At 34.7% G+C, this 14,319-nt stretch overlaps 4 protein-coding genes across 4 annotated transcripts in view; 1 reads left to right on the plus strand and 3 right to left on the minus strand.

Moving 5' to 3' along the window:
- The window catches only part of bckdhb (branched chain keto acid dehydrogenase E1 subunit beta), a 156,525-nt gene that overhangs the window by 11,492 nt on the left and 130,714 nt on the right, over positions 1 to 14,319 (minus strand). The gene's annotated exons all lie outside the window — the stretch shown is intronic.
- Positions 2,299 to 6,707, minus strand: LOC139070118 (coiled-coil domain-containing protein 106-like). The gene is made up of 4 exons (XM_070551780.1): positions 5,159 to 6,707; positions 4,640 to 4,798; positions 3,710 to 3,916; positions 2,299 to 2,984 (listed from the first exon to the last, which is right to left on the minus strand). Exons 1-4 carry the CDS (start codon positions 5,289 to 5,291, stop codon positions 2,665 to 2,667), a joined length of 819 nt encoding a protein of 272 aa, XP_070407881.1. The 5' UTR covers positions 5,292 to 6,707; the 3' UTR covers positions 2,299 to 2,664.
- Positions 6,815 to 8,143, plus strand: LOC129163362 (uncharacterized). The gene is made up of 3 exons (XM_054740584.1): positions 6,815 to 6,969; positions 7,056 to 7,263; positions 7,679 to 8,143. Exons 1-3 carry the CDS (start codon positions 6,815 to 6,817, stop codon positions 8,141 to 8,143), a joined length of 828 nt encoding a protein of 275 aa, XP_054596559.1.
- Positions 10,182 to 14,255, minus strand: LOC129163363 (coiled-coil domain-containing protein 106-like). The gene is made up of 4 exons (XM_054740585.2): positions 12,707 to 14,255; positions 12,188 to 12,346; positions 11,258 to 11,464; positions 10,182 to 10,532 (listed from the first exon to the last, which is right to left on the minus strand). Exons 1-4 carry the CDS (start codon positions 12,837 to 12,839, stop codon positions 10,213 to 10,215), a joined length of 819 nt encoding a protein of 272 aa, XP_054596560.1. The 5' UTR covers positions 12,840 to 14,255; the 3' UTR covers positions 10,182 to 10,212.

Below are 14,319 nucleotides of genomic sequence, written 5' to 3' on the forward strand. Positions count from 1 at the left end.
TCGGTCATTCGGGAGGGGTTCGGAGTAGACCAGCTGCTCCTCCACATTGAGAGGAGCCAGTTGAGGTGGCGGGCATCTGTTCAGGATGCCTCCTGGACGCCTCCCTGGTGAGGTTTTCTGGGCACGTCCAACCGGGAAGAGACCTAAAGGTAGACCCAGGACACAGTGGCGGGACTATGTCTCTCACCTGGCCAGGGAACGCCTTGGGATTCCCCCAGAGGAGCTGGCCCAAGTGGCTGGGGAGAGGGAAGTCTGGGCCTCTCGCCTTAGGCTACTGCCCCGCGATCCGACTCAGGATAAGCGGATGAAAATGGATGGATGGATGGACATTTTTAGTTTTCCAAAAGAAAATAAATTACTTGCAGCATAATTTGTTTGTTTGTGACCACAGCTTGTAAGCTTGAGTGTTGACACTCTGGGTGTCTTTAGTTCTGCAGGGAGCCATGAAACTCACCCAAGTCCACCCAAAGTTTATTCTTTAAAGTCCTACTAAATCCACTGTGTTGACAATTTTTAATGAGCTCTCATTCATTTACATCACTCTCACAGATGGAGTAAGAGTTCTGCAAAAATGTTTGTTTACACTTCTGCCGGTGTGCACATGCCGAGTGTGAATGAAGGGGCTAGGGAGACGTGATGCCACACACAGGGTCTCTGCTAAACCACATGTTGCTCAGATACTGTGCTTCAAGTCAGACACAAACAAAATATCCCAAACTAAAAGACAAATACTGATTTACAACACTGTGCTTGGTGTAATTTGATTATTTAAATTCCTTTATGATGTGAAATTTATCAGTTTGTAAAGAAAATTATCCAAATTAGATTTTCCAATCGAGAATCCAGTTCTTATACATCACAAGTTCTACATCTCCCAGCCACAGGCTTAATGCTTCTCTGTGTTAATGTAGTTGAGACTGGGGGTGTCATCATTTTAACCATCGGTAACACAGCCACTGACTCGTCTCAGTAGTCTGGCCAGGGATTTTCCCCAAATTGTTGTTAATCTTGGATTTGGGAGGAATGACTTTCTCCATCTGCTTGTTTACACAGCTGTAGACACCTAACTGGGCTTTGATGCACTCTCAGATGTTTGCTGGGGTCAAACGTTCACGTAATCTGCATGATATAAAAATGGAATAGCCCATTCAAGCCTCTCAAAGTAAGCCAGTTTTTGGGCAAGTTGGCTGTAATTTGGCACTTTGACAAGTCTTTATTTTAACGTTTGACCCCTAACATATAAACGCTAGAAAAATTACACAAGCCAAAAATCTGACAATGGGAAAAAATCCCATGGTGAATGAGTAAAACACACATAGATGCAAACCCAAAGATTTACTTAAAATCCTAAAGTAACGCCTGGAATTAGACTGACTTGGAAACAACTCAAGCACCTAAGAAAAGACTTGCTAGCTGACTGTCAGATGATGCATAAACTCAGCCATCCATGTAATCACACATTATGAAACCAACAACTGGCAGCCAAAAAACTGTTTGAATTGTGCAGGTTGGGACTTGTTTGTTATATGCTAGTTTGGTACCACTTTACAATAAGGCTCCCCTTATAAATGGCTAATAAATGGTTTATAAATGTCTTATTAATCAATCTATAATGCCTTATATATGACTAATAAATATCTATTATGCATTAATTAAGGGTGGAAAAAGACACTAAACTTACTAGTTTCTTGCCAAATAGTGAACCAAATCTGTTGACTTATGTACTTTATCTAGACTTCATATATTAAACATTTCAAACTAAGAAACTACCTTTTAAGCACTATTAGCATTTGTAAACAAGGTTTTGGGCAACAAATAATGTACCTTGTAACTGCATTATAAATACTTACAATGATTAAAGGGAGGCTTATTGTAAAGTATAAAATATGTCTTTATTTATTAATAGTTAATCAACATTTATAATTACAAAAGGGAGCCTTATTGTGAAGTGTAAAACATGTCTTTATATATTAATGATTAATAAACATTTATAAATGCAAACTGGAGCCTTATTGTAAAGTGTAAAATATGTCTATTTATTAATGATTAATAACCATTTATAAATACAAACTGGAGCCTTATTGTAAAGTGTAAAATATGTCTTTATTAATAGTTAATAAACATTTATAATTACAAAAGGGAGCCTTATTGTAAAGTGTAAAACATGTCTTTATTTATTAATGATTAATAAACATTTATAAATGCAAACTGGAGCCTTATTGTAAAGTGTAAAATATGTCTTTATTTATTAATAGTTAATAAACATTTATAATTACAAAAGGGAGCCTTATTGTAAAGTATAAAACATATCAGTGTTTATTAATGACTCTTAAACATTTTTGAATGTAAAATGAAACTTTTTTAGTATGAAACTAGTTAACATTTATTTATAACCAGTAAACTTTTTGAAGACTAGGGGCCTTACTATGAAAAGTATAACAAGCTGCCTTATAACATTAGACAATACTCTCTTAACAAGTGCAGTTGTTTTGGTTACACTTAGAACACACAAAACCTTCAAAACAAAAATGACAAGAAAAATCTTTGTTGTGTGGAAACTCAACACATAACTGAACAGATCGTTAAAAAATTACCAGTTTCACACACATCTGTTCTATAGCTAAATATGCTGAAACAGAACAACTCAGATAACTGGGTAGGCTTTCAGACAGACTTGCCTCTTCGAATTGGAAGCAAAGTACCATCAGCCTTCATGCTTTCTATTTTGTTTTTCACTTCATCATTGCTTTGAATCTCTTCCTCACATCGCTTAGCAAAATGGAGTACCGTCTCTCCACTGGGCTTGTTGGAGATCAGCTCCTGGTAAACAAGAGGAGCTGCGATAGCGAGCTCAGCAACTGATGCTGTGGACACAACTGTGTTTCTGTCAATCCCATGCTTCTGAAAAGCTTTGGACAAGGTCTTCATCTTTGGAAATGTCTTGAGGGACTTGTATCTCTGCACAATCTCACTTGGTGTTCGGACTGAGAATCAAATTAAAACAAAGAAAACTGTTAGAAACAAATGCTCATGGCACACAATACAATCTGTTACTATAATTTACACACACATGCATATACGTGTGTGTGTGTGTGTATGCATCTCTAAAAATGTGCATCAGTCCAAACCTTATATTCAAGTTTGGTGTCAAATACAATGTAGTTTGAAGAAAATATTTAAATGGCAATTTTATCTCCAAAGAACATATCTTCTAGCCTGGCCTGCCAGACTAGACTTCTGCACAGAGAGTCTGGTAACTCACAGGCAGAGAGGCACATGAGGGGCGGGATTAGCCAGCTCAAAAATAACCAATCAAAAAAAAAAAAAGGTGGAAATGCCAACTGTACCATGTGACGCTGTAGTTTGTTAGCTGTAGTAAAAAATGGAGCCTGGTAATGGCGCAAACATCTTTCTTTAGAAGAAAGATTTTTAGCGGTTCTTGTTGTGGTTTCAAAGACATGTCCAAGTCATTTGCAACAGAGGAAAGAGCCGTGGTGAACTCCGCTTCAGACATAATTGTTTATGAGAAATTGAGCTTCACTGTGTGTGTGACATACGCTGCTCAGTGATGATTGGTTTGGTTAGCATTTTCAGGGGGGTGGGGTTATTTACATAGGAGAGTTACCAGACTCTTTCTCTGTGCAGAATTCAACAGAGGAGGAGTCTGGCAGGCCAGGCTACATATCTTCTGTACAAGTATTTTGCTCACCACGCTGCCGGAACTTCTTTTCCTCCTTCTTGTATTTCTTGGCTTTTGAATGCTTGTTTTTGAATTTGCGTTTTTGCTTCTTTGGGGGTGAAGATGAGGATGAGGATGACCACTCAGATGATGCAGATGAAGATGTAGGAGATGAATCCAAGTTTTCAGAAGGATTGTTGATAAACGTATCATTTAATGGTTCGTCTTTAGGTTGCGCTGCAGAAAAAAATGGATGAATTTAGAATTTTTTTTTAACACATATCAGGTAACACAGAGTGAAACAAACATGCAAAGTAGCTGCCAATTTCATTTCATTACACAATGGATGATTTTGTCAGCTTATGTGCTTTGACAGAATGAGAACGATGCACCCTTCTGAGTGAAATAAATATAAATAAATATACACGTGGCTGGGCAAATCTAATTTTTGTAGACTATGGAATAATAAAATAGTATAATGACTGAGTGTTGTTGTCCAATACAACATTAAATGTCAATAATTGGCAGTAATTACCTATTACCGTGGTGTTTAAAGGAGAAAAAGGGGAAAACTAAGTTGCTGGTACTAAGCGATAAAGTGACACAACTACAAACCATCTAAATGAACACTTTGATGTCGAAATGTGTATTTTAAATTAATTATTAAAGTATGTAAATGAAAATGTATTTATTTGTGAGAGCACAGACAACTGTAAGAAAACAGATACTAAACAGATACTAGGTAATGGCATAATACATGCCAATTAATTAATCAATAGGTTTAGACCCAATTAGAACAAGTTATTTTTAAGATTTAACTGGCATAACACCAAAGGGTAACTATTTTTTTTATCAACACAGTGACAATAAGGGATCTTCATGTATATTTATACATTATCTGATGTTTATCACAATAATCTAAAATTAAACAATGTTTATGAAACTAGTTTAGTGTCATACTTGACAGAGATGATAGCTGACTTCGGAGGAAATCCCTCTCTCCTTCCAGTTCTTCAATCCTCATCTTTTGCCACTCCAGTTTCTCCTTAAGAAAAGCAACTTCCTGTCTCTCCTTATTAAGAAGCACAGTTGCAGTAGGGGCAAGGCCAGAAGAAGTATCTAAAAAAACAAAATTTAGACACACATTAACAACAGTAGCAGAATCTCTAATCTAAACTAGGCAAACTAAATGACAGCAGAAACAAAAATATCTACTTTAAATGGTAACAATACAAATGTAAAAAAAAAGTTCTGACACAAACACCTGTTGTAGAGCTGACACTTCCAGAACAAAATAAATTATTCCTCCATGTTACCACACTGGGGTTATTTATAATGATATAAATGTATATACATAAGCTAACTATTAAAAACTATAAAACTTTGTGAGGTTTCACTTTCGAAATAATTAATAGTAACAGAGTAGCTAGGCAATGTAGCAGCTAAATGGTTCGTTGTTAGCATTAAAACATTACTCACTATCACGTTTCTCTGTTGACAGCGTTGGTTTAGTGTTAACGTTATCCAGTCGCTGCTTTTTGTTTTTCTTTGAACGCGTGCTGACCGCAGGTGTCGCAGTGGAACAGGAATCTTTCTCTTCAGGTCCATCCATGGCGCTGCCGTAGCTAGCTAGCGTCAGTCCGTGTCGGCTTGACTGGTGGATCAGCCTGAGCTCCGACGCACACCGATGGGAGGGACTTCCGTGTTAAGATTTACTGTGATTGGATGTTTGCACTAAGCTCATCTCTGTATGGTTAATTTTCGTTTTATTCCCTTTGGCGCAACGGTGGCTAGTTTTCATATGCAACCTAAAAATCCAGCGGGAAACGCTTCATAACTGAGTCCAAGGCACTATAAGAGGTGAGCAAATTGTTTTATTTTTTGTATGCAGGGCTGTTCTTTTAATTATAAGTCAGTTTTAAATATTACTTTAGCTGATGAAGAAAAATCAGTTTTAAGAATGAAAATGTTTTGTGTAAATGTAGCATGTTATGTATTAACTTAACTAAATATTCTTGTTCCTGTTGTGTTAGCCATTTTTACATTTTTCTTTGAAAATTATTAGCATTTACAAGTTTGCTTGCAGGGAAGAGTAGTCATAAATAATGATAATTAACGTTATATTTATTAAAAACCCATTTATCTTTCTTTTTTTGGTCATTCTTAGTACGTCAACATAATTATAAATTCAGGTTTTTATTTAGCAAGTGTTACTTCCTGTTGAGCTGTGTATTGTAAAAAGAAAAAAACAACACAGGTTATATTGTTATATACAATAGGTTGCAGAGGCAATACAGTATGTGCTGTGTTTTTTAAGTAAGTTAAATAAACTGGAACTAGAAATGTTTAAATCTTGATTTTTTTTTTTTGCGTGTGTTTGAATTTTTTGGTCAAATTAATGGTTTTACATTTTTCCTTGACTTTTCAAAGGATGCTTCGAGAATTATACAAATACTTGATCTGTTGCTATATCAGTGACCTTTTTTTTTTACCAATGACATTCTGAAGATACCAGTATTTCAGTGTAATAATATAATTAAATAAATCTATAATTTTTCCTACTAGAATGCCTCTTGGGATGAAGTTGCACACTCATACAGAGGGAAAACAAACTAAAAAGAAGACTCTGAGGCTGATTAAATGGCTGCAAAAGAAACACCTTCTAAAGAAGAAGCTGAGATGCCCTGTTTGCCACCATAAGATGAAAATGATATCTGTGGTCAAAAAAGACCAATTTATGTGGTATGAATGCATGATAATGTAGAACATTTAACATCACATTCTGATATTAAAGGCAGGGTACGTAAGTTGGAATTGTTAAAATAATTTTGACCATCTGACCTTGTTCTATGAGAAAATGTAATCTTTTATACTTTATTTTTCTCCTAAGTCCCTCCCCTGGCTTTACAGCTAAACTAATAATTTCTGCAAGCCTACCACATTGGCCAATAGCACTGCATTTCAGATGTTCTCTCGCTTGACTCGGCTTTCTCTGCATGTGCACGTTAGGAGGCGTGGCTTTCGGCTCATTCAGGAAGGCCAGGGATAGAGCAACAGCCCTTCAAATTTTAAAAGCAAGACACAGTGCTAACTTTATCTCAATATTTATTTGTTTTTTAATATAATTTTGTGATAATGTTTATAGGTTCATTTATTTACCTCACTTTTTGGTTTGTTCTCAGGTGCTGCAAAAGAGCAAGTCATAGAAAAGTCTCCAGAACAATTAGAACTGGCTCCCTCTTTGAGAAATCAAAATCTTCTCTTTTCAGTTGGATGAAGTTCATCTACAGGTAGCCTGTGTGTATAAATGTCAACAGGAATAGTAGTTAATATTAGGGCCTCAGTGAGTTTTGACTGGTTTTCATTTCTGTCGCAGATTTTCACAAGGGCTCTGGCTCAGGCAGATAGATATGATTGATGATGATGTGGCTGGCAGCTCCAAAACATTAAGTGCCATGGCAAAGCGTATTCGACATGTCTGCATCGGTGCAATGGAAAGACACAGAGTAAATAAAGGGCACTGTCTTGGTGGTCACAAAGAATTTGTGGTTATGGATGAAAGCTGTCTCCGTCATCAGCGAAAGGTTGTAAACTCTCAGACCACTCTGTTATTATCAGTCCAGATCTGAACATGTCCCCTAAACATATAAGTTTTAAGTTTTTACCATTACATTTAAGAATCAATATAGTAAAACTGTTACAACCAAACAAAAACAATCTGTTAATAAACATATTATTATATCAATTACTATGATGATTTGAATCACTTGAGTCAGAATTTAACTAAATTAAAGTTTGTAAAAGTAGACAATCAATCCATAAAGGAAATGAATGACAGAAAACAGCTTTTTTATTCAACATCTTTGTCATGCTGTTAATAAAGTTTAAATACAATTTACTTTAATAACAGCAATACAATTAAAATGTTAAGATGCAAACTGCATTTAAGAATATACTTTGTAAATGTTCTGTTTAACCTTAATCTTTTTTAATTTTCAGTATGCACGTGGACGCTTCGGAAATGCTTGGAAAAGAAAGAAATGGGTCTTTGGACTGATGGGAGTGAAAGACAAAAGGCGAAGGCTCGTGTTAAAACTTGTAGAGAAACGAACGAGGCGTCACCTTGTTCCTCTGATCAGACAGCATGTTAAGTCGGGTAGTGCCATTATCAGTGATGAGTGGAGAGCCTACAAGAATGTCTTGACAAACATGGGGTACAAACATTACACAGTAAATATCAGCAGGTGGTTTGTTGATCCTCAATCGGGCAGTCATACACAACATATTGAAAGAGCTTGGATGACAATTAAAGGACATATTCGCAGACTAAGAGGAAATCGTACAGAGATGTTGTTGGAGGAACATCTTAAAGTTCTCGAATGGTCATCTTGGCTTGGTTCAAAACATCCTGATGGACCACTGGGACGCTTATTCAAGGACATATGGAAATCATTCCCAGTTTAACCTGAATCTCTTCTACAACAGTTTTTTTAGGGAGGGGGGTATTTGGTGTGTTTGATGAGTTTGGATGTTAAATGTGCTACACTTACAATACATGACCATTTTTGACAGTACATAGTTTGTACAAATATTTTAAGCATTTAGTGTAACTCTGAAGTTTAACAAATTTAAACATTTAAGACAAATTTTTGGTATTTATAAATGTTTATTAGTCATTAATGAATAAAGATATGTTTTACACTCTACAATAAGGCTCCAGTTTGTATTTATAAATGTTTATTAATCATTAATAAATAAAAACATGTTTTACACTTTACAATAAGGCTCCAGTTTGTATTTACAAATGTTTATTAATCATTAATAAATAAAAACATGTTTTACACTTTACAATAAGGCTCCAGTTTGTATTTATAAATGTTTATTAATCATTAATAAATAAAAACATGTTTTACACTTTACAATAAGGCTCCAGTTTGTATTTGCAAATGTTTATTAATTATTAATAAATAAAAACATGTTTTGCACTTCATAATAAGGCTCCCTTTTGTATTTATAAATGTTTATTAATCATTAATAAATAAAGACATGTTTTACACTTTACAATAGCGCTCCCTTTAATCATTGTAAGTATTTATAATGCAGTTATAAGGTACATTAATTATTTGCCCAAAACTTTGTTTACAAATGCTAATAGTGCTTAAAAGATAGGTCCTTAGTTTGAAATGTTTAATATATGAAGTCTAGATAAAGTACATAAGTCAACAGATTTGGTTCACTATTTGGCAAAAAACTAGTAGGTTTAGTCTCTTTCTCACCCTTAATTAATGCATAATAAACATTAATTAGTCATATATAAGGCATTATAGATTGATTAATAATACATTTATAAACCATTTATTAGCCATTCATAAGGGAGCCTTATTGTAAAGTGGTACCGTAATTTTTTAACGATCTGTTCAGTTATGTGTTGAGTTTCCACACAACAAAGATTTTTCTTGTCATTTTTGTTTTGAAGGTTTTGTGTGTTCTAAGTGTAACCAAAACAACTGCACTTGTTAAGAGAGTATTGTCTAATGTTATAAGGCAGCTTGTTATACTTTTCATAGTAAGGCCCCTAGTCTTCAAAAAGTTTACTGGTTATAAATAAATGTTAACTAGTTTCATACTAAAAAAGTTTCATTTTACATTCAAAAATGTTTAAGAGTCATTAATAAACACTGATATGTTTTATACTTTACAATAAGGCTCCCTTTTGTAATTATAAATGTTTATTAACTATTAATAAATAAAGACATATTTTACACTTTACAATAAGGCTCCAGTTTGCATTTATAAATGTTTATTAATCATTAATAAATAAAGACATGTTTTACACTTTACAATAAGGCTCCCTTTTGTAATTATAAATGTTTATTAACTATTAATAAAGACATATTTTACACTTTACAATAAGGCTCCAGTTTGTATTTATAAATGGTTATTAATCATTAATAAATAGACATATTTTACACTTTACAATAAGGCTCCAGTTTGCATTTATAAATGTTTATTAATCATTAATATATAAAGACATGTTTTACACTTCACAATAAGGCTCCCTTTTGTAATTATAAATGTTGATTAACTATTAATAAATAAAGACATATTTTATACTTTACAATAAGCCTCCCTTTAATCATTGTAAGTATTTATAATGCAGTTACAAGGTACATTATTTGTTGCCCAAAACCTTGTTTACAAATGCTAATAGTGCTTAAAAGGTAGTTTCTTAGTTTGAAATGTTTAATATATGAAGTCTAGATAAAGTACATAAGTCAACAGATTTGGTTCACTATTTGGCAAGAAACTAGTAAGTTTAGTGTCTTTTTCCACCCTTAATTAATGCATAATAGATATTTATTAGTCATATATAAGGCATTATAGATTGATTAATAAGACATTTATAAACCATTTATTAGCCATTTATAAGGGGAGCCTTATTGTAAAGTGGTACCAAAATTACCAGTTTCACACACATCTGTTCTATAGCTAAATATGCTGAAACAGAACAACTCAGATAACTGGGTAGGCTTTCAGACAGACTTGCCTCTTCGAATTGGAAGCAAAGTACCATCAGCCTTCATGCTTTCTATTTTGTTTTTCACTTCATCATTGCTTTGAATCTCTTCCTCACATCGCTTAGCAAAATGGAGTACCGTCTCTCCACTGGGCTTGTTGGAGATCAGCTCCTGGTAAACAAGAGGAGCTGCGATAGCGAGCTCAGCAACTGATGCTGTGGACACAACTGTGTTTCTGTCAATCCCATGCTTCTGAAAAGCTTTGGACAAGGTCTTCATCTTTGGAAATGTCTTGAGGGACTTGTATCTCTGCACAATCTCACTTGGTGTTCGGACTGAGAATCAAATTAAAACAAAGAAAACTGTTAGAAACAAATGCTCATGGCACACAATACAATCTGTTACTATAATTTACACACACATGCATATACGTGTGTGTGTGTGTGTATGCATCTCTAAAAATGTGCATCAGTCCAAACCTTATATTCAAGTTTGGTGTCAAATACAATGTAGTTTGAAGAAAATATTTAAATGGCAATTTTATCTCCAAAGAACATATCTTCTAGCCTGGCCTGCCAGACTAGACTTCTGCACAGAGAGTCTGGTAACTCACAGGCAGAGAGGCACATGAGGGGCGGGATTAGCCAGCTCAAAAATAACCAATCAAAAAAAAAAAAAGGTGGAAATGCCAACTGTACCATGTGACGCTGTAGTTTGTTAGCTGTAGTAAAAAATGGAGCCTGGTAATGGCGCAAACATCTTTCTTTAGAAGAAAGATTTTTAGCGGTTCTTGTTGTGGTTTCAAAGACATGTCCAAGTCATTTGCAACAGAGGAAAGAGCCGTGGTGAACTCCGCTTCAGACATAATTGTTTATGAGAAATTGAGCTTCACTGTGTGTGTGACATACGCTGCTCAGTGATGATTGGTTTGGTTAGCATTTTCAGGGGGGTGGGGTTATTTACATAGGAGAGTTACCAGACTCTTTCTCTGTGCAGAATTCAACAGAGGAGGAGTCTGGCAGGCCAGGCTACATATCTTCTGTACAAGTATTTTGCTCACCACGCTGCCGGAACTTCTTTTCCTCCTTCTTGTATTTCTTGGCTTTTGAATGCTTGTTTTTGAATTTGCGTTTTTGCTTCTTTGGGGGTGAAGATGAGGATGAGGATGACCACTCAGATGATGCAGATGAAGATGTAGGAGATGAATCCAAGTTTTCAGAAGGATTGTTGATAAACGTATCATTTAATGGTTCGTCTTTAGGTTGCGCTGCAGAAAAAAATGGATGAATTTAGAATTTTTTTTTAACACATATCAGGTAACACAGAGTGAAACAAACATGCAAAGTAGCTGCCAATTTCATTTCATTACACAATGGATGATTTTGTCAGCTTATGTGCTTTGACAGAATGAGAACGATGCACCCTTCTGAGTGAAATAAATATAAATAAATATACACGTGGCTGGGCAAATCTAATTTTTGTAGACTATGGAATAATAAAATAGTATAATGACTGAGTGTTGTTGTCCAATACAACATTAAATGTCAATAATTGGCAGTAATTACCTATTACCGTGGTGTTTAAAGGAGAAAAAGGGGAAAACTAAGTTGCTGGTACTAAGCGATAAAGTGACACAACTACAAACCATCTAAATGAACACTTTGATGTCGAAATGTGTATTTTAAATTAATTATTAAAGTATGTAAATGAAAATGTATTTATTTGTGAGAGCACAGACAACTGTAAGAAAACAGATACTAAACAGATACTAGGTAATGGCATAATACATGCCAATTAATTAATCAATAGGTTTAGACCCAATTAGAACAAGTTATTTTTAAGATTTAACTGGCATAACACCAAAGGGTAACTATTTTTTTTATCAACACAGTGACAATAAGGGATCTTCATGTATATTTATACATTATCTGATGTTTATCACAATAATCTAAAATTAAACAATGTTTATGAAACTAGTTTAGTGTCATACTTGACAGAGATGATAGCTGACTTCGGAGGAAATCCCTCTCTCCTTCCAGTTCTTCAATCCTCATCTTTTGCCACTCCAGTTTCTCCTTAAGAAAAGCAACTTCCTGTCTCTCCTTATTAAGAAGCACAGTTGCAGTAGGGGCAAGGCCAGAAGAAGTATCTAAAAAAACAAAATTTAGACACACATTAACAACAGTAGCAGAATCTCTAATCTAAACTAGGCAAACTAAATGACAGCAGAAACAAAAATATCTACTTTAAATGGTAACAATACAAATGTAAAAAAAAAGTTCTGACACAAACACCTGTTGTAGAGCTGACACTTCCAGAACAAAATAAATTATTCCTCCATGTTACCACACTGGGGTTATTTATAATGATATAAATGTATATACATAAGCTAACTATTAAAAACTATAAAACTTTGTGAGGTTTCACTTTCGAAATAATTAATAGTAACAGAGTAGCTAGGCAATGTAGCAGCTAAATGGTTCGTTGTTAGCATTAAAACATTACTCACTATCACGTTTCTCTGTTGACAGCGTTGGTTTAGTGTTAACGTTATCCAGTCGCTGCTTTTTGTTTTTCTTTGAACGCGTGCTGACCGCAGGTGTCGCAGTGGAACAGGAATCTTTCTCTTCAGGTCCATCCATGGCGCTGCCGTAGCTAGCTAGCGTCAGTCCGTGTCGGCTTGACTGGTGGATCAGCCTGAGCTCCGACGCACACCGATGGGAGGGACTTCCGTGTTAAGATTTACTGTGATTGGATGTTTGCACTAAGCTCATCTCTGTATGGTTAATTTTCGTTTTATTCCCTTTGGCGCAACGGTGGCTAGTTTTCATATGCAACCTAAAAATCCAGCGGGAAACGCTTCATAACTGAGTCCAAGGCACTATAAGAGGTGAGCAAATTGTTTTATTTTTTGTATGCAGGGCTGTTCTTTTAATTATAAGTCAGTTTTAAATATTACTTTAGCTGATGAAGAAAAATCAGTTTTAAGAATGAAAATGTTTTGTGTAAATGTAGCATGTTATGTATTAACTTAACTAAATATTCTTGTTCCTGTTGTGTTAGCCATTTTTACATTTTTCTTTGAAAATTATTAGCATTTACAAGTTTGCTTGCAGGGAAGAGTAGTCATAAATAATGATAATTAACGTTATATTTATTAAAAACCCATTTATCTTTCTTTTTTTGGTCATTCTTAGTACGTCAACATAATTATAAATTCAGGTTTTTATTTAGCAAGTGTTACTTCCTGTTGAGCTGTGTATTGTAAAAAGAAAAAAACAACACAGGTTATATTGTTATATACAATAGGTTGCAGAGGCAATACAGTATGTGCTGTGTTTTTTAAGTAAGTTAAATAAACTGGAACTAGAAATGTTTAAATCTTGATTTTTTTTTTTTGCGTGTGTTTGAATTTTTTGGTCAAATTAATGGTTTTACATTTTTCCTTGACTTTTCAAAGGATGCTTCGAGAATTATACAAATACTTGATCTGTTGCTATATCAGTGACCTTTTTTTTTTACCAATGACATTCTGAAGATACCAGTATTTCAGTGTAATAATATAATTAAATAAATCTATAATTTTTCCTACTAGAATGCCTCTTGGGATGAAGTTGCACACTCATACAGAGGGAAAACAAACTAAAAAGAAGACTCTGAGGCTGATTAAATGGCTGCAAAAGAAACACCTTCTAAAGAAGAAGCTGAGATGCCCTGTTTGCCACCATAAGATGAAAATGATATCTGTGGTCAAAAAAGACCAATTTATGTGGTATGAATGCATGATAATGTAGAACATTTAACATCACATTCTGATATTAAAGGCAGGGTACGTAAGTTGGAATTGTTAAAATAATTTTGACCATCTGACCTTGTTCTATGAGAAAATGTAATCTTTTATACTTTATTTTTCTCCTAAGTCCCTCCCCTGGCTTTACAGCTAAACTAATAATTTCTGCAAGCCTACCACATTGGCCAATAGCACTGCATTTCAGATGTTCTCTCGCTTGACTCGGCTTTCTCTGCATGTGCACGTTAGGAGGCGTGGCTTTCGGCTCATTCAGGAAGGCCAGGGATAGAGCAACAGCCCTTCAAATTTTAAAAGCAAGACACAGTGCTAAC

Source organism: Nothobranchius furzeri, chromosome 5, assembly GCF_043380555.1.
Source record: "Nothobranchius furzeri strain GRZ-AD chromosome 5, NfurGRZ-RIMD1, whole genome shotgun sequence".
NCBI lineage: Eukaryota > Metazoa > Chordata > Actinopteri > Cyprinodontiformes > Nothobranchiidae > Nothobranchius > Nothobranchius furzeri.